The sequence below is a fragment of the Coenobita brevimanus genome, chromosome 103 (assembly GCF_032717465.1).
Source record: "Coenobita brevimanus isolate Jiangsu-jjx chromosome 103, ASM3271746v2, whole genome shotgun sequence".
NCBI classification, from domain to species: domain Eukaryota; kingdom Metazoa; phylum Arthropoda; class Malacostraca; order Decapoda; family Coenobitidae; genus Coenobita; species Coenobita brevimanus.
Window position 1 is genome coordinate 536,484 of NC_137056.1, and position 26,017 is coordinate 562,500.

General features: G+C 40.8%; 2 protein-coding genes across 2 annotated transcripts; one reads left to right on the forward strand and one right to left on the reverse strand.

Annotated features, from left to right (window-relative positions):
• On the reverse strand, positions 1 to 4,457 carry LOC145415698 (elongation factor 1-beta-like). Its single transcript, XM_080284914.1, has 4 exons — positions 4,321 to 4,457; positions 3,036 to 3,267; positions 1,464 to 1,653; positions 1 to 505 (listed from the first exon to the last, which is right to left on the reverse strand). Exons 1-4 carry the CDS (start codon positions 4,401 to 4,403, stop codon positions 351 to 353), a joined length of 660 nt encoding a protein of 219 aa, XP_080141040.1. The 5' UTR covers positions 4,404 to 4,457; the 3' UTR covers positions 1 to 350.
• Positions 4,458 to 4,945: 488 nt separating this feature from the next.
• On the forward strand, positions 4,946 to 20,959 carry ND-75 (NADH dehydrogenase (ubiquinone) 75 kDa subunit). Its single transcript, XM_080284961.1, has 15 exons — positions 4,946 to 4,979; positions 6,697 to 6,881; positions 7,574 to 7,681; positions 8,386 to 8,544; positions 8,910 to 9,053; positions 10,214 to 10,351; positions 11,200 to 11,334; positions 11,886 to 12,075; positions 12,697 to 12,776; positions 13,128 to 13,346; positions 13,944 to 14,111; positions 15,180 to 15,389; positions 17,219 to 17,395; positions 18,453 to 18,587; positions 19,490 to 20,959. The coding sequence occupies exons 2-15, from the start codon at positions 6,705 to 6,707 to the stop codon at positions 19,646 to 19,648; spliced, it is 2,199 nt and encodes a 732-aa protein (XP_080141087.1). The 5' UTR covers positions 4,946 to 4,979; positions 6,697 to 6,704; the 3' UTR covers positions 19,649 to 20,959.
• Positions 20,960 to 26,017: the final 5,058 nt, after the last annotated feature.

Below are 26,017 nucleotides of genomic sequence, written 5' to 3' on the forward strand. Positions count from 1 at the left end.
TTGTAATTAAATAAAAACTTTTTTTGGCAATTTTCAAATATTTTGTGGCAACCAACTAACAACCAGAAAGCAGGATGGGAGGCAGCCGGGGATGAGGCGAGGGGCCATGTTCTTAGTGTCACAGGAGACTTCAAGGCACCTGTTTCTTAGCAATTCATTTTGCATATTGCAGATTAACCATTCTCTTGTATGCTACTTACACCTTTTTTATATCCATAAACTGTAGTTTGCATCAGTGGCATACAGAAGGATGCTAAGGTGTAATGTGTGGAATATATCACTAAAAGGGGTGTCACAAAGTCTCCAAAGCCACTTAGAATAAACGCCAGAATCACAGGCGAGGTGGGCAGCTACACCTTGTTGAAAGCAGCCACATCCACTGACTGCACATAGTCTTCAAACTCCTGGATCTTCTCTATGAGGTCATCCACTGACACCTTGGCATCCTCCACAGTACACAAGATGCTCAGCTTGTTGATGCCAAATGCTAGGGGGTTCAGCTTGCCTGTGAGGAAAAGTATATACATGACGTGTGATACTGTTATTACTCTTATTACTGACATTTCTTTCTCAAGTCTGAAGCTAATGTTGAGAATAAATTTTTTTATCCTGGCACTTGGTTTAGCTTCATCTCTAGAAAGCAACTGCATGAAGTCTAGCTCAACATGGGAATTCCTTAACAAGAAGCATAGTATCATTTAAACAATAAGAATGGGCTGTGAATATGACAATGGCTGCAGGGACAAACAAGATGTATGGTACAGTATTAGTATTATAACTAACAATTAATATTAGTATTATAACTAACTATTAATCTGACAACTTCAGAAATGAATTAATTAGTACTGGTACAGTGTAAGAGAAATATCTGACACTGCCAACAAGGTACTCCTAAATGGTATGGAGAGAAAAAAAAAAAAAAAAAAGTGAGGAAAACCTCTTGTATTCATGCATACAAATGACAATGAGGAAAGCATGTACGACATGATAGGCTGTAGACACTGCTGTCATGATCATCAGTTATTAGGGGTTCTCAAGAGGATGCATGGTGTCAGATGACGATGAAGCAAAGAATTACATTAACATGGTACAGGTATACCTCGTTTACGATACCCTGGCTTAGTGATGGAGGTAGAAATACCACCCTACCCTGGTTTAACAATGGGTTTTGATTTTCTTTTACAGATTTTGATGATATTTTAGACTAAAATTGTGTTCAGGTTGATTTTTTATAAGACTAAAATTGTGTTTAGGTTGATTTTATATTAGACTAAACTTGTGTTTAGGTTGATTTATAAACTGGTTTTAGACTTCCTAACAATGGGTTTTTACTTAACCAACCGCATTGTTAAACAGGAGTATACCTGTATATCTGGCAATTTAATAAAATATAATGGTGGTGGAGGTGGAGGTAGTGGTGGTGCTGTGATGATGATAAAGACAAAATTACATGAATAACTCACTGGCACCCCAAACAAGCCCATCCATAGAGATAGTTCGGATAACTTCTTCCATGGCCTTCATGTCAGTCTCATCATCCCAAGGTTTACAGTCCAACAAGATCTGTGACTTGGCAATAGGGCCAGGCTTGGCTGCCTTCTTGGCTTCGTAAGCTGCCAGCCGCTCCTGACGAACACGGTCTGCCTCCGCATCCTGGCAACAAATGGCACAATTACATTTACAGTGGGTGCTGCTGGAGAGGAGTGTTTTCATGTTACAGCTTTTACAAGAGTGGTTCTGCTGTCTGGTTAATACAAATGTCCCTCAACTCCCTCCCTATCCCTTAAATGGAGTATTGTGGGGGATAGGTAACATCTCACTGCAGTCCACCAGGTTCATGTTCAGGTAAGCCAGAAGAAGGAACTGCTACAGTACCTGTCTTCTCTCTACAATACCACATTCTACTACAAAAGAAATCAGTTTCTGACTGTAAGTACTGATTAATGAGGTGCTGGTGGCCATTATCCACTCACCTGATGTAGTGCTGCCTACTTCTTCCTTCACTGTTATCAATCTTCTTCTGTGACTGCCTCCTCTCTCCCTGTTTCTCCCATCTTTCCCGGAACATTTTTTTTCTTTCATTTTCAGGTGGCTTTACACTGAGTGACAAGCCTAATAGTTTCCTGTAAGCCAGGAAATCATTTGCAGTGCTGGGTAGTAACCATATAACCAACCCACACGTGTTCCTTCGTGTCAGTGAGAGGGTTTGCAGAAGGTTAGTGGGCCTCCCAGTAAAATAACAGAGACAAATGGCCCTCCCTTATGGGATTATGGTCTCTGGCTATACACAGATGGGCAGATCAATTTTGAGGACAAATTTTCCTAACTAAACTTGAAAATAAAAGAAACCTACCAAGTTGATCATTACCCCAAAGTGTTCCAGTTTATTGCTTAATCTTTTTTTGGTGTTTCAGTCTCAGTACATGAGAGGAAAATCCATCCATCCATCATCCAATCCTACATTGCCCCATGAGGAGTGTAGGAGCCTGGGGTTAGTATTGAAGCTGATGGTCCAGTTTCCCATAATTAACGCACCAACTGGATGAGCTGTGTTCTTTCTGGAGGCATCCAGTACTTAAAAAAACACATTTCACTAACTTGGTCTGAAACTGCTACTTTTCTCTCTTGAATGTTGAGTTATTGCAATAGACTGGCACTGGAATAGTGTTCTAGTCATAAAAAAAAAACTAAGAAAAGGATACATAGCCATAGCATAGTCTTCTGACACTGAACTACAAGATATAAGCTGTAAAACGATGGAAATCTTGGCCAAGTTATGGTGGAAGTAGTAGGCTGCATCTATACCGTTTTGTATGATGCTGGAGAGGGACAACTTCGCATGATGGCACCAGTATGACCAGACCAATCCACCGCCTGGTTACATGTCCCTCAGCTCCCTTCCCATCTCCCAAATATGGATGTTGGGCTGCCTGAGGAAGGCAACTTCAGCCTGCAATCCATCAGGTTCAGGTCCAAGATCTTGGGCTATGGCTGCTACTACTACTACCACCACTGCATATCAAGAGTCCACTCACCTCCTCCTCGTCATCTGAGCCAAAGAGGTCTATATCTTCATCATCGTCATCAGCTGCCGGGGCTGGGGCAGGGGCAGCGGCTGGGAGCTTCTTCGCTACAGGGAATTTTGATTTTTCCGTCCCGAAGGATGCGATGTGTGAATACCAGCGGAAGGCGTGGGAGAACTTTCCTGCATCAGGAGCAGACCCTAGTTGATCAAACACTGACACATCAGCCTGGCTCGGGGTAAACCTGTGGGGGTGAGTCGGGCTTAGGACAATGCATGCCATGGGGTTGCTACAAGAAGCAAGTAATCAAAGTGACACCATGCTCCCCCTTATGAAATTCTCATACAGTACTGAGGTTATTCCCCTCCCACAACTGGAAGAACACTATTAGCAAAGCCACTGATTATCCCTACACAAAAACAAACACGTGGGTCTGAAATTAATGCGCACACACACACACACACACACACACACACACACACACACACACAAAGTGGACAGTAAAAGAAATAGCCATACAATGAATAAGTGGCTACTGGGAACATATACAAAACTCCCATTCCACACCATACAATGTCTATGGTTGAGGAACAACACCATACTCAATACGTCAGCCTCTCAGATCCAGTAAGCTAAAAGTTTCAAAATAAATAAGAATATATTTAAGGCCACTAAAGGAAGATTACACAAGCAAGCACACAGTCAGCTCCCTGCTCCATCTACCTTCACTATATCAATGAAGTACACAGGTAAAGGTAAATATTGGTAAATTAACATGTAAGCTGACTAGCATGGGCCACCAAACCTACTGCAGCTATCCACAGTTTTGTAAAAGCAATGTAGCCATCAAAACCTGTGACATCTACCAAATAGGCTATCAGAAGTCAATCTGTCCTAAAATCTGAGTACTAAGGCAAATATTTCACCTGGAGGCTCATTAGGCCCTCACCAGAATCCTAACGTGACTTTTAATGCCAATAAAATCCACCTGTACTTCCTATCTCAACCATACAGACAGACATTCACACTCCTACGTGTATTTTGACGTGCCAGGGTCCTTAAAGAATGCCCTAAAATAGAAAACAACCTTTAATTGGGATAAATCTACACCATTACACCAAGACTGATCCTTATCTGACCCTCATTGTCATCACGTATCTATACACCTTCATATCAGGCTTAAAAACAAAAATTTAAGGGGAAATATTGATAAATAAACAGCCGGGCCCTGCCAACACGCCGATCCCCACATGGACATGCCGTAACTTCAGACTCGGTGCTTATCTCTACCACTCACCCTTCAATGTAACTTTTGTCGCCCAAGTAATCGTCCAGGGCCTTGACGCCATTCTCACTCTTTAGGTTGCCGAAATTGGTCATGGTGGAGGGTGGTTGTGTGAGAGAAGTTGGAGCCCCAGTTGCTCCGGCAACAGTTGGACGAAAGAGGACATGGCGACGTCCGAATACAACATCCTTGACTTTATATTTCAGATTACTGCTTTCATCAAATAAAAAAAAAATACTATTTCATATTAAACTCTAGCTATATGATTGAGTTCAGCAAACAGAATATCACTTTAATCACCATATACTAACAATATTTCCCATAATAATAAAACAAAGCCAGGGACAGTCATACTTGAAGCTTTCTTTTTCCTTTGCAATGGTCGATTATCTAGTTTTACTTATAATTATATAATAATGGGGGCTAGACTTTCATATAATTATATACCAGTGATAGAAAAGCAGCTAAAAGAGAAAGTGAAATCGACAATGCAAAATTTCCAAGTTTCTGCAGTATCCTATAAGATTTCCGGAACCTTAAATCAATATACATTTCATGTATTACTAATATTATTTTAACTATAAAGTTGATTAATAAAATATTTACGAAGAACTATCCAGCAAGCGAAGAAAGACAACTTCCATCTTGCCTCTCAGCTGATTCTTGTTGTGGTTGGTTTCATTTAGCATATTTAACGTATTGCCAGGCTATTTGGCTATATACAGGTTTACATTTTTGAGTATGAGTGTATGTGAGCATAGCATGTACGTGTGAAGGTTGTACATGAGGGAACGATATGTGTTAAAGGTGTAAATCAAGCCCGGTGTTTGAGGTGTTGCATAAATCGGGTTTGTTATTGTTTTGATATTGGCGACCATAGCGTTATACTTTCAGAATTTTGATCGTGATTTTTTGGATGCATGAGTTGATGGAGCTCTAAGTGACTCGACGTGTTTTTGACGTTCCATCCAGAGCAACTGTTGTAGTTAGATTCTCGTTACTTAATGGGTGTCCGATTGTTATGTCAGGGCCAAGAGTAATGATCTACTTAGGACGTTTAATATCATTTGAATTTACTCATTTTAAGGTTCCCTACATATCAGTTATCTTGCATGCAATGATTTTAGGACAGACTCTCAAAGAAAAAATTATATTTATAGTGAAGGACCATACTGGGTGGTTCATATAACCATAAGGTCCCTTTTCCACTCCGCTCAGGGTGCCCTAATTGTTGCCACAGATTTAGGTATGAAGAATATATCAGCATTTAGTTGTAATGTAGATACACTATTACTGAATGCCAGGTGCTGAGCTGAGTAGAAAATTATTATTATACAGATCAACACAGCTCCTGTGGGTTAAGATAGGTTAGGCACTGTATATGTATGTTTGTGATATGGTAATATGTATTCAGTATTGTATTTTCATTTGGGTTTCTTTGAGTATTCATTTAGGTGAATACTGATGTTTTCTCCTTCAGCTGGGTTCACTTGGTTATTCCTCTAGGTTTTTCTGGGTATTTCTTTCAGTTCATTTGGGTTTTTCTTCATTTCGGTTCATTTGGGTATTTATTTGGATGTCTTCTCCATATGGGTATTTCACTTGGGCATTTACCTGTTTTTACCATCATATGTGTTTGTTATATATTTTGGTTCAGTTTGGTGCTTTGTTGTTCATTTGGTTATGTGTGTAGGTTCATTGAGTTGAGAGGTATATGAGGGAGGGGGGAGTAAGCTGAGGGAAGGGCAGTCAAATGGTGGGTGACAGGGCAACTGGTTGCGTTTTGTCTGCGGCCACCCTTTGCAGGATTAGTGTGTCGGGCTGTAGATAGGTAGATAGATAGCATAGATTCATTGGGTATTTTCTCCATCTGGGTATTTATGCAGGTTCATTTGAGTAATTTTTCTAGTGGACAGCACTGTGTATGGTGGATGTAGCAGGCATCATAAATGACAAGTCCCAGTTGGGGCAGAAATGGAAGGATTGCCATTGATATTGAACTGTGAACTCTGTTGTTTAATTTTTCCCTTGCAACCTCAGCATTAAGTGTACAGTATATGGTATGATTTGGGATATGTAACGTTGGCTGTCGGACCACCAACAGCTTCTCGTGATTTATAGAGTGGTTTTTGTATTGCCTCACCCCAGTCTTAGGTGGGAAAAGAGATGTGGAAGATGATTCCAACAACAGCGTTCTCATATTCCAGTATATACAGTGTTTCTGTATGCTCTGTCAACACCCTATTCTTAGGTGGGAAAAGAGGTGTGGATGATGATGATGATACTGAGCTTAAATTAACAGCTTAGTGTTTTAATCTGGATGATGACGATTATGATGATCTTATCTCGCAGCTTAGTATTTCCATTAACCTTATGATCTGTCAATAGTATCAAGGATGCTGCTGGCAGGAGTAAGGCGCCTTTTGCAGCAGCAGCAGCAGCAGCAAGTGGCGGCAGTGGCGAGGGTGGTGGCAAGCAGCAGTGTGCGCCATCAGTCCTCAGCACCAGAGAAGATTGAAGTATTTATTGATGACCAACCTGTCATGGTGGAGCCTGGCACCACTGTACTGCAGGTGAATGCTGGCTGGGGGAATTTGTCTTTTCTTTTAATTTCTATCTTTATTTTCTTTTTAATATAGAATACAAAGAACCTAATGCTTTGGACTGCAAACCTTATTCTTTCCAACTGAAACTGAAAATGGAATAGAGCCAGATTAAATATTGATTCATGTTGATGTGTTTGGATACATTGCATTTAAAAGACTGGAGATTGTGAACAGTGGAAAAGATGGACTGAGGAAAACAGTTCCTTGGTTGACAAGTTGTGATTGTAAAATGAGGGAAATGGACAAATCAGCTTTGTATGTAGCAACTAATCTTCTATGAAAATTTTTCATGTATTTATGGTGTGCAGAGTACAGTAGTAAGAAAGAATGTCATAAATGGTAAATGTACCTGCAGTGAAGACCTGTCCCTCACCAGTGAAATTTAACAATATAGTCTTGGAGACCACATACTGTACGTAATATTGGAATAGCTATCCTGAAAATATTTTAGATATATCGTTATGTATTTGGTAGCAATGTTTGGTTATTCAGAGTGTCTCAGTTTTGATTAGCTTTGGTTAGTTGTAGACAGGTTAGAGTAGGTTAGATCTAGTCTGTAGGAACTTAATAAATGAGCTCTGATTAAAAATTAACATCCTCACCATGTCAGTGTGATTGGGAAAAAAAAAAAGAAGTTAATAGTACTGATGTAATTCCAGGCAGCAGCACAGGCAGGTGTTGAGATCCCTCGCTTCTGTTACCATGAGAGGCTGTCTGTGGCCGGCAACTGTCGCATGTGTCTGGTGGAGGTGGAGAAATCTGTCAAGGTAGGTGGTAGCACATTAATCCTTTCAGTCCAGTGACACATTCTACTTTATTCTTCCTGCTATCTGACAATTTTATTTAGCTTTAGAGAGACCCTTCATGGTTGAGAAGTTTAATGGAGATCATTTAAACCTCTGTAGTATGGGAGGTTTCCGCACAGGAAGTTGAATATATTTCGTGTAGAAGTTTCAAGAATAAAATAAAAAAATAGTTCACTGTAGCTTAGTGGTTAAAAAGAAAAGCTATAAAATTCTTGGTATCTCCAGCTCAGGAATGATGCCTTGTATTGAAGTAGCTATTGAAGATTTTTGGCCATGTTTCTGGTTGAAAAGATTCTCCTAAGCAGAGTAAATTGCTTGATTCTTGTTTTTGTTTTGGTGACCCAAGGCTCATGAACCTGGTGAACTGGAGGCTGAAATTGCCCCTTCCCAGCAGACCACCAACATCCTTTGGAGGATAGGGAAGGAGCTAGGACCTGATTATATCGATGCCATCATATGAGGTCATCCTCGTCCAGAACTACCAAACATTAACAGAAAAGGTTTAATCAGAATGAAAGCGTAAATATATGTGGTGGAACCAAGTACTGTATGTCAGATGTGCAGTATACTGTATTGAATTCCACTGTTTTCATAGGCCTGTGCTGTGGAAATTGTGTGTGACATGCGATACCGGTAGATTACTTATATTTGTATCGCCATTTTAGCCCGTTGCTGCTTGTGCAATGCCAGTGATGAAGGGTTGGCGCATCAAGACTGACAGTGATATGACACGCAAGGCTCGTGAGGGCGTCATGGAGTTCCTGCTCATCAACCATCCACTTGACTGTCCCATCTGTGACCAGGGCGGCGAGTGTGACCTGCAGGTGAATCATTGCCTTACCACAAAGGTCACTTTTTTTCTTGTATCAACTCAAATGATGCCATGCTTCATTTAAAAAATCCCTGTTTTGAGGTTTGCATTGGTACAGCAGATATGCATTATGATCTGCAAGTTTAACCATGTGCCAAAGCCAGCTGATTACTGGTAGTTGCTGGGAACTGTTGGAAGGAAAGAAATCTAACACTAATATGTATTGTAAGATTTTTAAAAGAGAGAGTCTTAGCTTGAAGTTACACTGTATTTACCATACTTATTACAGGATTTGCTGTTTAAGAGTAATGATTGCCAGGCTTACAGGTGTTGTTTGCATGCCAGAATCCATCTCTGACTATAAACCCCTGCCCGCAGGACCAGTCAATGGCATTTGGAAGTGACCGGTCACGGTTCCTGGACAATAAGCGTGCAGTGGAGGACAAGAACATTGGTCCATTGGTCAAGACTATCATGACACGCTGCATCCACTGCACTCGCTGCGTCAGATTTGCATCAGAGGTTATTATTCACTCCTTTCACTTTAAGTTTGGAAATACCATCTCTCTATCTTCAGTTCTGAGATAAGATGTAAAAATAGATTTTTTTATACTAGAATATGAAGGTGTGCTCTTTTCTCTTTAACATGGCCAGAAGCTTTGGTTTACAGGTTAAGATTCATGACACCCTGCATCCACTGCACTTGATGTGTACAGCTGGCACAGGAGGTCATTATCATGCCTGATATACTGTACATCATTTGGGACTGTTCTTGTGAGCTTATCAGACTCTGTAGCACCTCTTCCTTACTGAGTTTTTTGTTTGTATAATATGGTGTTATTTTCTTGCAACTGTGGTACAGTAAGTTCTCATTAGAAGTCAGGGTTGTATTTCAAAATATCTTAACATCTTACATACCGTATTACTAGTACAGCATGACCTTGATTTATGACGAGTCTGGGTTCGAAAAAATTCCTTCGCATAACGATTTATTGTATATTGTCAGTTATAGGTTCATTGGAGATAATGTGTTTGGCCAAGGGTTACTTGCACAGTGAAATCTAGAAGCAAGTTTCCAGCTCACGTAAACTGGTAGTTATTTCACTTCACTGCACATCACCTTTTGCTTACCATTAAAAGTAAGTACTGTATAAAAATTAGTTTCCAACTCACCTGAGCTAGTAGTTATTTTCTTTAATGCACTTCACTTGCTGGTTGAGCTCCAAAACCACACTTCCATCACTGACACAAACTCATCCGATAGTGAAAGTGTAAAGGCCATCTTGAAACAAACAAACGATTGAAAGCAGTCGTACATCAACCAGTGAGGCTTCAAACAGGATCATAGTGATTATATGGATGAAAATAATCACATATCAAAAAGGGTCCTAACATTTTAGTCATCGTATTAGTAGTTCATTGCATACTGGTTCATTGTAAAATGAGGTTCTGCTTTATGATACGTGGGTGGAAACTGTCAAACCAGCTTAATAAGAAACAGTGAAAGTCACTGGCAGTTTTTCTGTCACTCACAGTGGACTTTATTGCTAATCTTAACGAAGAAAAAAATTAGTGATAACTGAGACGGATGACTAGGCTTTACGGTATTTTTGCTAATTGTTGTGATATTAGAGAGAGCAATTGCATACAAATCTGGAGAGTCACATAAGAGTGTGATTCAGGTGGCTGGCGTTGAGGACCTGGGCACCACCGGACGAGGGAGTGACATGCAGATTGGGACATACGTGGAGAAGATGTTGATGTCGGAGCTTTCTGGCAACGTTATTGACTTATGTCCTGTTGGTGCACTAACATCTAAGGTAGGCTGATGTGGTTTTTGTTATCTAATGTGGCCTTTTCAATTTGCAAAGGGTAGCAGGGTAATTTGTACTGGACTGACTCAATACACTCAGCCTGATATTCAGGTTTACAGCACTTCATATATACAGCCAGTAAGTTCGGTAATGTTTCAAACTCCGGTGATTTAAGATAGCTTAAAAATTGATGGTATTGGCATGCAAACTAAACTGCCTTCAACAGGATAGTCTGTGAATTAAATACAGTAATATGGTCTGACCACGACTAAAAATTAATCCACTGTAGGAATAGTTTCTAGGACATGATAGCATATTTATAGGTATAAACTGAAAACTGTTGCTCTGTGGTAAGGAGTATTTTGCTCTAAGATCTCAGGGTTTTGGAGATATAACAGTGAAAGAAATTATGGTTATTAATCAATTTCAGAAACTTCTGCTCATAGTGCTAAATAAGCAGTAGTCTTGTTATGTCTATACAGCTCTAATATACAGTATACCTGTTTGTTTTGTTTTTTTCTTCTTTTCAGTGTGTAGTGGTTATATCTAAATAAGATACAAAGATCATCGATGAAAAATACCAATACATGAACAGATACTGATAGATAAGTATAATTTGCAAAAGAAATTGGTTAGTTTAATGAATCCTGTTGCTTGCATGGATGTACTTTGTTTTTTTTATTTATACTTCATCCAGACCATTTTAGTCAGCTAAGAAAATATTTAATAGTCCAGAGGTTAACTGAGATAGTTGTTAACCTCAAAATCATCTTTGTGTTAGCTTAAATCAATAACTAAATGCATCCATGGATGGCAAGAGTATTACCGGTAATTACCCTCCCCCCCCATCACAGCCATACGCCTTCACCGCTCGCCCATGGGAGATCCGTCGAACTGACTCCATTGACGTGATGGATGCGGTGGGATCCAACATTGTGGTGAATCATCGCACTGGGGAGGTCCTCAGGATACTGCCCAAGACTCATGAGGTAAGTTGATACACTGGTTGAAGCTGTAATAGGCTCATATTACTTTCATAACTTCCCTCTTGTATTCTTCCCTCCTTTTCCCATCACTCCCTCCCTTTTAATAGGCTTATACTGTTTGCATACCCCTCCCCTGTCTCCCATGCTCCACATCTTTTGTCTGTCTGAAATAGTGTCATACTGCTTCCATCCCCTTCCCTCTCTCCTTCCTCATCTTGTATCTTTTCAAAATAGCCTCATATTGCTTCCATAGAGGTACCAGTCCCTCCTACCCTTTCTCCAATTCTTATACCTTTCTCATCCTTCCCTCTCATCATCATCATCTTAGTTCCCTGTTCCTTCTTGTGAACCCAGCAGGGTTTGGCCATGACAGAACTGCCTCCACTGCCATGCTTCCTTCTGTGAATCTTCAGCAGGGGATGGTTGTAATATAATTGCCTCCAGGATGCCTTTCTGTCGGGTGGTAGCAAAATAAAGTGAAAAGAGGTCATTATAGGGAACTGTTTATCTGGGCTTAGGCTATGGAGCATAAACATGAACCCAATGGTTTTCAGGAAATCAACGAGGAGTGGTTGTCAGACAAGTCCAGGTTTGCGTGTGATGGGTTGAAGCGTCAGCGTCTGGTACAACCCATGGTGAAGGGTGCTGGTGGGGAGCTGCAGCCATGCCAGTGGGAAGATGCACTGCTGGTGGCAGCAAAGGCTCTCAAGACAGCTAATGGCTCTGTTGCGGCTGTTGTTGGAGGTAAGATAATACCTACTCTTGTGTCTGCAAAGAAAAGTACCATCCATCTGTCCATCCATCATCCAGTCCTACATTGCCTCGTAAGGAGTGTAGGAGCTTGGGGCTAGGCAGTTGGTCCCGACATTTAAGATGAGAGTGACCAGCCTCACTCATCCCTGAGTGGCATTACATGAGCAATCAACTCCAACCATCCCTTGGATATAAACCTTCAAAAAGTACCATACTTAAAAAAAAATAAATAAATAAAAACTAACTTGAAGAACACCGTGCTGGTGACAACAAAGAGGGCTGCCAGACCATGCCAGTGGCTTTGTGGCTGCTGTTGTTGGTGGCAAGACAACACTATAATTTGATAGTTTTATATTATTGGTTGATGATATCCTTCTCCATTATCCTGTCTGTTTTGATGCACAAGCTTATTAAAGGAGCATTTCTTGGAGCAACACTGTCAGTCAGTCACAACCTAAGTTTTTTTTTTTTTTTTGCATATGTCTGGTAATTTTGCACTCGCTATATTATTTATTGTTTGACTACACTATTCCAGTACCTTTCTGTTTTCATACAGAATTTATTAAGTGCTTGTATGTAAGACTTAATAACATGAGGCATAACCATCATCAGGTCTAGCTGATGCTGAGGCTCTGGTGGCATTGAAGGACCTGCTTAACCACCTAGGAGCTGAGGACACCTGTACTGAGGAGGTCAGTGCTGCTTGAAGATCATCAATATAATTACCTGTATAACTTTAGAGCCCGGCCGATGCGGAATGTGAGGTTGTTTGGTCAGTATACCCAGTTTATTGCAGCAGTTATACATAAAAAAGCTGATGTTTTTGAACACACTCCATTAGAATGCGTTAATTAATTCACAACTTGTACCGTATTAGTTCATTCATTACCTGACTCACCAGCTTCACCTACGAATGTCACTGACCTTACTCAGTTCATGAAAGTCATATGTTGCTTCTTACTCAGATTCCCTCAGGTTTACTGCACATTTTTGTTGAATTGTTTCATAAACTTGTAACATTCTTCCCTGCCAACTCCCTGCAGATCCTGGCCGACGCAGGGTCGGGAACTGACCTTCGCTCATCATATCTCCTAAACACAACCATCGCTGGGGTAGAGGAGGCAGACCTGGTACTGTTTGTGGGCACCAACCCCAGGTTCGAGGCACCTCTCTTCAATGCCCGAGTGCGTAAGGCATGGCTACATAATGAACTGGATGCTGCCATGATTGGACCTAAAGTTGATCTCACCTATGACTGTGAGGTTAGTGATGCATCATGGAGAGTTGCTTGTATTCATGTTAGGAAGATTTCTAGAACATAGTCCTTATTGATTCATTTGGGATATTATAACTTACTACTTTCTTATACCAACAGATGAGTGTCTATCTGAGCATTAATTACAAATCACTGTATGTATAATTACTGATGAAACTGTGACATCTAACATGATAGAGTCATGTCATTAAGCATCAAAAATAACCTGACAGCTGTGACACACATTCTAATATTTATGGCAGGTTATGGCAGCGTTTCAAAATTGAGGCTACATTTAACATTTTTGGAGAATTTTTGCAATTTAGATGCTATAATTTTGACTTATTAAATTATCTGATGACAAATTGAATGTAACTCCTACCCTCCCTCACCTCTTCTCCCCTATGACCAGTACTTGAATCAATTAAGAGGGGGGAGGAGGGAGGGAGGAGTCATGTAACGCTTTGTATGGCTGCCAAACCCTTCCTGTAAATCGAGCAATTATATCCAATTCTTGATTTGGATGTACAGTACAGTACCATCAGAGTAAGGTACACATTCTTCTGCCATGTGATCATAGTAACTGATTTCCCCCATTCCTCAGCACCTTGGTGAAGATGCCAGTGTGGTGGGTCAGTTGCTGGATGGAAGCCACCCGTTTGCCCAGCGTCTGGCAGCTGCAAAACGTCCCATGATCGTGGTGGGTACGACTCTGTCTTCACGACCCGATGCATCAGTTCTCGTGGCCCAGTTGATGCAGCTTGCTCAGAAGGTAAATGGACACACTTGTTCATGGGGCCTAATTGTAGGTGAGGTGGTTTCTTAGCACCTCTTTCATGTCAGTTTGTTTTGCATATTACACATTAACATTATCCAGTATGCTATTTATATCATATTCATATCAGTATGGTTAGCATAGTAACTTACGAGAGGATATTGTGTTGCCATATGCATAATAAACATAATAAATTGCTAAGGAATTAGTTCACAGAATCTCCAAAGCCACTTGCAGTATCATCATAATCATCATCATCATCATCCAGACCTCCTTTCCCACCCTAGGGCAGGGTGAGGAGTAGCAACATCCAGATAGCCCGAGTTTGCCCAGTCCAATGGGCCACGCTTCCATTCACTCATCATTCAAGCCCCCGGAATCCTGGTTGTATTTGATACACCAAAAAACTTTCACCACATTCTGTAGCTTCGCATAAATGTATCTGATAGAGTCATTTGTCTTACATTCTACTTCAGTGTCAATATGTAGTACTAGGTATTCACAGACAAGCAGATGTGTTATTAAGAGAAAAAAGATGTTCGGAGTTCTACCTTACAGTTTCTGTGTAACAGATATCTTTTGTTTCATTGTATTCAAATACCATTAGTAACAGCAGCAGCTCCCCCTAATGGATGGGATGAGTTAGGGTTCCAAAGAGCAAGAAAATACCTGATAGAAGGAGAAACTAACCAAAAGTGCCCAGTTAAATGGGCTGCACTCTCCTTCACTCCTCTAAAATCATGTCTTCTTTCTTAAACATAAACTCTTACATGCTTCGTAACACCTGCCAACAAGAATCAGTTTGATGACTATCATTTCACTGGGGGAAAAAAACAGCAATCCCAGACCCTTGTCATGTATATACTGTATACTCCTCTGTACGAAATTCTCAGCCAGTTCGATCCAGTGTCAGTTTCCTAGCCTCGTCACTCTCCATAACTTGCTTTCTCACACACCTATTTACATTATTTATTCACTGCCTTGGCCTGCCACTGATCCCCCCACCTTCATACTTAAATATTTACGTTCATTAAATAAAGTCATTCTTATACCTTGTGTCCCCAGTTGCGCAGTGGATGTGAGGGAGGATCTGAATGGCGGGTGCTAAATGTACTGCAGCGTGTGGCATCTCAGGTGGCTGCCTTGGACCTTGGTTATACCCCTGGCGTCACCTCCATCAGGAACAACCCACCCAAAGTTCTCTTCCTCCTTGGTGCTGATGAGGGTGCCATCACCAGGGAAGACCTCCCCAAGGACACACTTGTTATTTATCAGGTCATTGTTAGCTGTTCTTATGTGTATCAGGCTACTCATGTGACCTGGTTTTCTTCTTGCATTCATGTGTCGTAAATTGCCATCTTTCCATCTTGAATGTTGAGGTATAACAATACTGTAGTTTAACACTGTGATGCTAGTCATGAAGAAGTCATATGGAAAGAATGTGAAGCCACAGCATTGCTTTATTTGGTCATGAGCCACTTGAAAATAAACCACAAAAGGAAACAAATCTGGACCAAGTTAAGGTGAAAACTATAATGCTAGTTAATGCCACAACAGTGTAGCAGGTTATATATTGCCATCATATCATTTTAATGTGAATAATGAATGCTCTAAGATGGTAGTTGTGTCACCTACCTTTGAAACTCCTGGTCATCTTCCTTTTGGAACTTTGGTGAAAGCTTTTCCATTACACTTGACATCTCAAAGGCTTTCAATTGAGTCTGGCATAAATCTTTAATTTCCAAACTGCCCACTTACAGTTTCTATCCTCCTATCTGTGCCTTCATCTCTAGCTTCCTCTCTGGTCGTTTTACAGCTGCTGTTGTAGACGGCCACCATTCTTCTCCTAGAGCTATCAATAGTGGTGTTCCTCAGGGCCCTGTCCTATCACCAGCTCTCCTTCTTCTATTCATCAATGACTTTCTAAGCTGTGCATCTAAACCTGTCCACTCATGCTGATGACTCCACCCTTCATCTTTCCTTTCATTTCCCATGGCTTCCATTTCAGCAGTTACTTCAACAAACAGGGGATGAAGCTATGGCACACCTAATGTCTGACTTGGCTCATATCTCTGATTGGGGTAAAAATAATCTTGTTTTTAATGCATCAAAAACTCAGTTCTTACTTCTATCAACCCGACAGCATCTTCCTCAGGAGTACCGTCTAATTATTGGTAATATTCAGCTTAATCCTACATCGTCTTTGAATATACTTCGGGTTTCAGTCTCACGGGATTTATCTTGGAAAGAACATATTACCTCTTGTAAAATCTGCTTCCAAGAGATTACGGTAGGTGTGCTAAGCCGACTCTGTGCCTTTTTTACCCCTGCACAGGTGTTGACTTTATTCACTGGTTTTATTTGCCCCTGTGTAGAATACAACTCTCATGAGTGGGGAGGCTTCCCACATACAACTCTTCTCAGCAAGGTGGAGTCAAAGGCTTATCGTCTGATTAACTCTCCTCCTCCTGCTGGCTCCTTTAACGCACTGTTGCACCTTTATCTCTTTTCTATTGCTGCTGCAATGGTCACTGCTCCTCTGAACTGTCTGCTTGCATCCCCCCACCACCACGACAGGCGTGTAGCACCCCAAACTCTCATCCTTTTTTCTCTAACTCTGATGCAAGAGTTAACCGATACTCCCAGTCCTTCATATACACAACAGGTCAACTCTGGAACTGTCGCCCTCTGTCTGTATTTCCTACTGCCTATGATCTCCAGTCTTTCAAACGCAGTGTGTCCAGGCATCTCGAAATGTACTGATCTTGAATTTGGCTCTCTGTCACCTTGTTTTGTTTTTTCTTGGAGGGAACAGTTTGTGGGCACCTGACCTTTAGTTCCTTCTCCTTGCATCAAAAAAATAAATAAAATAAGAGAATCCTTCCACTGCTAGTGCTGCACATAGATAAAGCATTTTATTCAGGGTAAAACTAGTGACAGTCATCTGAGGGGGAATTTTAAGAAATCGGAAGGGTTGTGGAGATGAATTTTAAGCTTTTGATTGCTAGGACTCGCAGCATCTGAACAAAGTTATCTGTTGTTAACTTGAGCAATATACGGAATGTCATTTGCTACAAAAGTGCTAACTGGTGACTGCATTTTAGGGTCATCATGGAGACCGTGGAGCAAGTATGGCTGATGTGGTGTTGCCAGGAGCTGCATACACAGAGAAACCAGCCACATATGTCAACATGGAGGGCCGGTCACAACAGGCCTTCCCTGCCATCACACCACCAGGACAGGCCAGGCAGGACTGGAAGATCATCAGGGCACTTTCAGAGGTAGGGAAAAAAGAATATATGCTCTATTTTCTCTTCAGGCTTTGGTAAAAGGGAGTGGATGGCAGATTTTGGCAGTCCATCACCCTCTGTTTCTTATTCGCTGGTGAAAGTTTAGAGAGTCTCGGAACAGGGCCCAGAAAAAAATAAGTTGTGTAGGCTCTGTGGAATGTGCAAAGCATGAAGGAGGAACCTAAGAGGATGAAAATGATGCAATGTATACTGTGATGGTGCCATGTGAAATGTAGAGAGGGTTTAAAAAGGAGTGGTGTGGCTGGGCACTGAATACACACACAAGCCAGCCATGTACATCAGCATAGACGGCAGGACACAGCAGGCCTTCCCTGCCATCACCACCAGGACAAGCCAGACACAACTTGGATTATCAGAGTGTTCTCAGAAGTTGGGCGTACATATACTCTGTCTTGATTTTGTACTTGCCTTTGAAGATACGTTGTTGTTTTGGCCCCATGCTCGTCTGAATGTGAACTCAGTGGACTGGAGTTGCCCTTCTCCTGCAGTCCACCATCTGCTCTTCAGGGGAATGGGAGTGAGCTGAGACATGTTTACAGTTTATGCAATGGCAGCAGAGCAGCCTGGTTACATCAGTGCCGTCTTATGAAGGCGTCTCTCTCGGCTCTTTGTTGTACATGCATTATATATTGCTGGTGGTGCTCTCACTTGTTATAGTACATACATATTCATTAAATGTTTAGGGTAGGTACAGTGAAAAATTCTACATTACAGTAACACGTATGAATGAAACCATTTAAGGTGATTGGATTCTATTGGCTCATGGGTTTGGAGCTGTTATCAGTACAACAACAATTTTTGGTTTCATATAAGCTTTGTAGTGAATAATGAGCATATTTAATTGATAATAGGTGTAACTCAGTGCTGAAATGACAGTGTATAATAATTCTTTCTAGCTCTGCCTGTACCCACTGTCCCACATTTCTACTGTACCATATACAATACAGTTCATAGTATCTGCCCACTGATACTCACTTACTGTCAGTCTGTTGAGATCATATTTATTGTGTTGTTGGTTCCCCCACAGGTAGTTGGAGTGCCTCTGCCATATGACACCCTGGAGGAAGTGCGTTCCAGACTGGGACAGGTAGCACCTAACCTGACACGCTATGACCATGTGGAGGAGGCTAACTACTTCACACAGGCCATGACCCTGGCTAAGGTACGGTCTCCCCCAGTTAATCACTGGCTAAGGTACAGTACAACTTAATAAATCCAAATATTGGATTTCCAAATGCCTCCAGGTTTCAAAATAAACAATTTTGTGCAGCAGGAGGGTGGTGATATTTTGTCCTTATACAGTCAGTGCATATTTGAGTGACTTGTGGACAAGAGTAACAACGGATGATATATTACTAATACAGGGTACTGGGTACTTCATTGCATTTACTTGTATTGTAGGCTGTTACAGTATTTACAAGATTTTCTCAAGGTTATCTTACAACCCTCTGTTGGTAGTAAGAATAAAATGAAGAAATCATCATGAGATTGAAGGTTCCATCCCTAGTGGGATCTGCATTTTGGTAGAGGGACAAGAGACGAGGAAAGCTTTTGCTTTTCAGTTACTTGTTCTCTTAGAAAAGTAAAAGAAGAAAAGAAAAGAAAAAGAAACTGATAATTTTCCTTCTCTTCATGCAGAAAGAAACAGACATGGGAACACTCTGCTCTTTCCTTGCCCTTCGTGCAAAAACAAAAGTGAATTACGAGAGGAAATTGATGATAAGCTTCTTTGTGAATTCAGGTTTAGATGGGTAGACTGTTCTCTTAGCCCTCCGCCAGGGTTCATATTGCTGTCAGTAAAGGAGGCTTCCTAGCATGTCTTCCCTACTGAATTTTGCCAGTATTTGATGTGTTAGTAGATTATTCTTTGTCATTTATGCCATCTGTGTTGATGAAAAAAGAATAAATAAATAAATTGCGAAAGAATGCTGTAGTAAGGTGTAATATTCAGAATGAACCTTTAAGGAAAAAGTGCCAGAAAGTTTCTGAAGGCAACAAGAATGTGGGCCCAGGAGAGCAGACTGGATTCATGGAGTTAATTTGTGTCTTTATTTTTTTGAGCAGCAGGTGGGGGGTCAGAAGACATCTGGTGCCATAGATGTGCCCCAGAAGCATCTGACGGACTTCTACATGACCGACACCATCAGCCGAGCCTCACCCACCATGGCCAAGTGTATTGCTGCTGTCAAGAAGGAGGCATCTAACAAATATGTTGACCAGTAGTTTCATCTGTAGGTGTTGTATACATTGATTGCTGAAAGTAATAAAATGAATGTACTTGGCTGTTATGTAGCTTAGGGTCTCCTGCTTTTTCCTTGTCAGATAAAAGAGTAACGATCATTTGTAGGGCAACTTATACATCCATCTTGTCTTTAGGTAAGGGGCTTGACATGGATGTAGAGGTTGCTCACAGAGAAATATAATAGTCCGTCATGGTGGTTGAGGTCATGTGAAATTAATCCATGAATTGTACAAGGATTTGAAAATTTTGTTAATAGCTTAAAAAGAGTAGCCGAAGGGATTGCTGTAAATTAAAGTTTGTTGATAATGACAAGACAGGAAATCAGTATCAGCTGTAGGTTGAGTATCATTTGGTAGTGGATGAATACAGGACTCTTGATATTTCAGATTACAGATATGATTCTGTTTTTATGGTTGACGTGGATGTGGCCAGTTTGACAAGTTGTTAATTATTAACCCTTTCAGTCCAGGGATGTATTTATTTTATTCTTGGATCAGATGATATTGTTGAAGTTAGGAAAGACTACTCTTAGTGAAGGGGTTAATGAAGACTACATCTAACCTCTGTTGTTTAAAGTCCCTCCTGAGCAGAATAAAATTGGAGAGTGCAAGAATAAACTAAAAGATGTTGCTGTACTGAAAGTGTTAAGCCTACAAAATCTGCCATCATGGAAGCCAACAGTGGTGAGGCTATCATAGCGGAGGGGATGATAGGTCTGGCTGGGGGACTGTGGTTGGCCAGGGAGTGCAGTGAGGATGGCTCGTTGTGACATAGATCAAGGTAAATGATTATTTTGCCTGCATTATGTAAAAAAATAAATAAATAATTAAAATGGTTGTGCTTTTGGAGGAAGCTGTGTTCGTATATTTGGAGGAAGCTGTGTTCATATACTGTTAAGTAATTGTAGTTCCAATAATATTGCAGATGTATACAAGGATCTTGTAAAGTGAGACAAGAACCGAGTGTTTTTTTACATTAATGTCCAAATTTGTCTGTATTGCACTGTTATTCCTCTAGATAATACTACCCAATGTCTCACCATACATTCTTTACTAATAGTGCTTGAGAATAATTCAGTACCAGATTCTCACCATTCAGTTTGTCCAGTGCTGGGATGTAAGTGAAAAAACATAAATAAAAAACTTGCAGATTCCCAGGTAAAAAATTGTGTGTGCAGTCATAACTTTTCTTTAGCACTCTCTGACCAGACACAGCCTTGACCTGGCCTGACCCTGGATAAATGTACAGTACTATTATTATTATTTAAGATGTACAGTCATGATGTAATAATAAGAGTTTCACTATGTGGTTCTTTTATTTCACATCACTCATTAACCTTAGTGACATATTGTTTACTGCAGAGCCCATTTACTTTACTGGGTGGTAACCAGATGACCAAATGGATGCCTGGTGGTCTAGTGGGTTAAGATGGTCTGATCAACTGTGACCCATAAGAGTTGTTTGAGGGGGTTTGGGGTTTATTTTTTATACTCTGGTACTCAGGGAGGTCCAACTGGTCACCTTTAACTAAAATGCTGGGACTAAGTAGCCAAGCCCCAAGATCCTATGCGTCTCATGTGGCAATAAATAGGATGGAAGATGGATTGATGTATGAACTGCTAGAATTAATTCATCAGAAAGGAAGTGAGAACACAGTCTACACAATATTACAGAGTGAAAATTGAACTCGGTGTTTTTAATGAGTGAATATTTAACATATTTTGAAGTCAGTCTAATGGCAGTGTTTTCAATGAATGAATACTTAACAAATGTTTCGAAGTCAGTCTAATAGCATTAATATGATCTTAAATAATATATCTAATGCTGTATTCTTTTACACTAACTTTGACTAAATTTACTATAGCCGTTTTGAAAGCTGAGTTGTAACAATAAATTAACAGTAAAATCATCATTATCCATAATCTAATCACTTAAAAATTGCCATGGAAAGGAAACAGGACCATAGCAGTGTCTTCCTCCCACTCCTGTACATGAAATAACCAGCATTAGGTCTGTAGTCTTTATTTCTCCCAACAGATGGCGCAAGCTTTCACTTCCTGAAGATTTTCATTGTTAGTTCATATTTTTGCCAACAGAGAAAGTATTCATTTTCCGATATTAAATTACTGGTCCCTGAACTCATCATGGGGCAATAAAGGACTTGATGATTGAGGATAGAACCCAAATACAATAGTTTCTTGTAACCAAGGAGTTGCTATCCATATAAATGTCTGGTTGTCTTAGGAGTAACTTAGTGAGTTCAGGTGCTCCAGTTGGACGTCTCAGTCTGATGGCTGGTTGGCTGGGGTTTACTTGAAAAAAAAAAAAAAAAAAAAAGCTGCTGAATAACGTTGACTCTATAGTCTAGAGTAAAAAAGTAGCCTAAACCATCGCGCGAAGGTCCAATGACATTTTTTTTCTTACTCTGGCCAACCTAGATAAACAAAGATACTGCATTCTTTAATAACAAGGAAAAGCTACCATTTGCGATAATAGATAAATAATGAGAATTTGGCAAAGCATCAGTTAAATGTCTGCTAGATAGGATAACAATCCAAAGAGCTAAAGTAAAACCAAATTTAAGTAAAGTAGGGTACTATGTGCTGTCGTTTCCTCTACTTTGACAGTTTAATTTTTCGTATAGTGATTGAGTTATAAAGTAATTGACATACATGTTAAGTAAATTTTATAAAGCCAAGCAAAAATGAAAAATAAAAAAAATAAGTAAGAATTCTGGCTTGGACAAAATTTGAGATGATCCAACTGTCATTGTTGACAACTGAGCTCTTCTTGACACCCAAGTCAGCCCGGAGATTTGTGCGGCATCGCTGGTCAAATATTGCATATGTGTTCGGTTTCTCGCCATATCTAGTGCCAGTGACGAAAAATAATTGTGATAGTGGTAATCTGGGTAACTCTGAAGGGCATCTGAATAGCCGCATTTATAGACAGTGCACTAATGAAACCTTTCCAACCAAACCGTGCAAGCCACAAGTATTTCCTTCTTTGTCAGGTTTATAAACAAGGGATGCCAGGGTCAGGACCGAAGAATATGGCCTTCAGGATTAGTTTAGGTCTTCCTAAAGGACACAACTCAAACCTGACAATGTGTAACCTAATGGTGAAAGTTGCATACTCCAGTTTTCCTTCTTTGTCGAGGTTGGAGTCAGGATACCAGACTTAAGGTCAAAGAATGTGGCTCTCAAGTACACGCCAAATCTAACAAAACCTAACTTAACCTTGAAAGCTGCGTAGTGTGGATTCTCCTTTGTCAGTAATTTAAGTCGCAAAGGATGCCAGAGTTTGAACCGAAGTGGCTTTCACGGTTAGGTTTGATGCGGTTAACAAGAAAAAAGTGTTTCGTGCCCATAGCAATAAATGTCTGCAATTAAATCTCTTCAGCCCGAGGACGTAATTCAGTAAAAACGAGTCAAAGTGGCCTTCGATAAAAAGTGAAAACGAGTTGGATGGACTTAAACCGAACAAAAAAAAAAAAGTGACAGTTCGCTCTAAGAAAACTGAACACGAGTTAAATGGGCTGAAGAGTAAACACGAGTTAAAGTGGGCTTAAAGAAAAGTCAACACGAGTAAAAGTGAGCGAAAAGTAAAAGCGATTGCGAGTGGGGTTAGAGAAAAGTAAAAACGTGTGAGTGGACAGGAAAAGAATTATACTCTGTAATTTAAACTGTTGCCGCTTACCAGACGATTATATTCAGCTTTGCAAAGACTTGGAAAAATCTCTCATACGCTGAATATATTACGGTAAGTGTCGAGTGGAGTGACTTGATAATTATCGTTGTCTGCACGGACTTCATGTAGGCTGTACTGTGTAATTAAATGGAGCTTGAGACAAGTGAAATACTCGGAAAATACAGAATCAGAAACGGCATCCATAAACAGTCTTAAGCCTGACTTTTTTTTTTTTTTAATGTGACCGACTCTGGGCATAGGCCTCACAGCCTGCTTTCAAGGCTCAGTAGTCCTCCCACGTACCTCACACCTCTACATGTCACCACTTCGGCGCTAACACCTACCGTCCATACTGAATACATGCAAGGGCTGTCTCATACAGGACTGGTGTATTGGTATTAGCGGGTGTATTTTTACGATATCTCGGCGGGTCTTCTGGTAGATCAGTAAAGTCTGATTTTATGAAATTCAAATCCTTTAAACTGTTCCCTGTCCCAGCGGGATTTGAACCCGGGGTCCTTTAGGACTGCAGGCCAACTCTCTACCGACTGAGCTATAGTATTTTTGTTAATATTTTCATAGTTAATTATTCAGCCACCGAACACTTATAAACGTTGAATTTATAATGGGAAAAATGCTACGAAACGATGATTCATGATAATACTGAATTCCTATGGAGACGTGTTTATAGTAAAAGTTTCTTAAGATCCTTCATAAATAAGCCTCGCATTTTAAGATAGGAACCTTCGTAATACTTCCTCAGCGATTTATTTTGCTTATTACATCTTGGCGTTCTATGTTAATGATATCGTCTTAATTTGGACATAGTTTGCATCAGTAACACACAAGAGGATACTGAAGTATAATATGTAGAATAAATTGTTAAGAAATGGGTGTTACGACCCTAAAGCCCCAGATTTCCGAGGTGGCGTTATTGTGTTGAGTGGCGCGGGCGTGGGTGGCCATGAGAAAGGGAAAAAGAGGAAAAACGAAAACGAAAGAAAAAGAAATAAAGAAGAGGAAGAAAGGAAAAGAGGAAAAGGAAAGTAGGAAAGATAAGAAAAAAAATGAAGTAAAGAAAAAAGAACAGGAAAAAATTAAAAGAATAAGAGAAACAAAGAGAAAATAGTTGAAGTGTTTCTTGGCCGCCACAGCTCAATAGCGTGTACGAAATATTGGTGAAAGTGGGAGGTGGCCTACACAATGGCCGAAGGAGGAGGAGTGCTCTGTGCCGTGATGTCCTCCTCCACCACTACCACCACCACCGTCACTACCTCTCCACCACCACCATCGCTTTGCCTGCACCACCACCATCGCTTTGCCTCCACCACCACCACCACCACCGTGACTGTCTCCACTACCACCACCACCGTGACTGCTTGGTAATAATCTGGTAAGTAATCTAACTTACGCAAAAACATCTTCAGTATTCGGCAACCACACACTCTTTCATTTCATGGACACCATCATAAACACCTGCCCCATCACTGAAGATTACCGCACTACTAAGGGCACTGCGGTTTGTTAGTTGCCGCTGCGACCTTGGTAAATGTGTTACGAAATACCTGGAGACCGCAGTGCTGTACCTGGCCATTGTAGTCAGAGTCGCCATCATCAGATTTTCAATTAAGGTCAACAGTTATTCTTCAGACCCCTCCCCCCCCCCAAAGAAAAAGAGAAAATAAAAGGGGGGCTAGTAATACCCAAAATATGGGCGGAAAACCACCGGGCCCGCCAAATAACCACCTTGCTACATACACGTATTCTATAGCTGTGCTTTCAACGCAGTTACCGTAGCAACGGAACGAGTTAGATTCCAACGGGCCCTCTGGCATGTTTTTTAATTGGTTCGCTTAATTAGAGCTAGGGTCGGAATATAAGCAAATAGTTATACTCTTATGTATTTACCTGTAAGAAGCAAAGTAAGGGCAGATGTCCATGGATTTGCCAGCAAATGTTGCCTCTCTACTTGCATTTGTATTGCGATTTTGTTGAGCCTTTGGATAACGGTGTGATTACGAGAAAATGGACATGCTAGCATTGTAATTCAGTGAAAACAGCAGTGTTTGTTGTGTGACTGCAAACTTTCGCTAATGTAATTATATGAAAACAGGTACTGAGTTGTTGTAACCCCAAAGAATTGTTGTAACTCCAGTCTTTTGTGAATATGAACCTGGCAAACTGCGGGCTGAAGTTGCCTTCTCCTGCAGTCTGCCCTCTTCCTTGTGAGAGGGTAGGGAAGCAGCTGAGAGACGTTTTTATAACAAGGCAGTTGATCCGCTTGGTTACATCGGTGTCAGCACGTGAAGGCGTACCTCTCCAGCACCAGTCAAAAGCCAGAATTACGCAAGCGTGCTGTGCTGTGGAGAGACTTGGTTCTTCATCCTCGTTCATCAATTTCTCTTTGTACACTTTTTTTTTTCCCCGAGCCTTCATTCTCCAGGCGTTCCACATGAATCAAGGGTGGAGGTTATGTAAGAGAGAGAGAGAGAGAGAGAGAGAGAGAGAGAGAGAGAGAGAGAGACTTGAAATAGGTATAGAGGGAGCTGGGAATGGGGGTAAGGGAGGAGGGAAAGGCGACACTGTGTCTGTGCTAAAGGTTGATCAAGGGAGAGGGAGGGAGGGAATAGGGACGAGGAGGAGGGAAGGAGGGAGAAGGA

Coding starts and splice junctions, on each gene's coding strand:
- LOC145415698 (XM_080284914.1), bottom strand. CDS start 4,403: ATGACCAATTTCGGCAACCTAAAGAGTGAGAATGGCGTCAAGGCCCTG. Junction 1,654..3,035: donor GCTCAGATGACGAGGAGGAG/GTGAGTGGACTC, acceptor ATTTGTTGCCAG/GATGCGGAGGCAGACCGTGT. Junction 506..1,463: donor TGGGCTTGTTTGGGGTGCCA/GTGAGTTATTCA, acceptor TTTTCCTCACAG/GCAAGCTGAACCCCCTAGCA.
- ND-75 (XM_080284961.1), top strand. CDS start 6,705: ATGCTGCTGGCAGGAGTAAGGCGCCTTTTGCAGCAGCAGCAGCAGCAG. Junction 8,545..8,909: donor GCGGCGAGTGTGACCTGCAG/GTGAATCATTGC, acceptor CCCTGCCCGCAG/GACCAGTCAATGGCATTTGG. Junction 18,588..19,489: donor AGGCCATGACCCTGGCTAAG/GTACGGTCTCCC, acceptor TTTTTTGAGCAG/CAGGTGGGGGGTCAGAAGAC.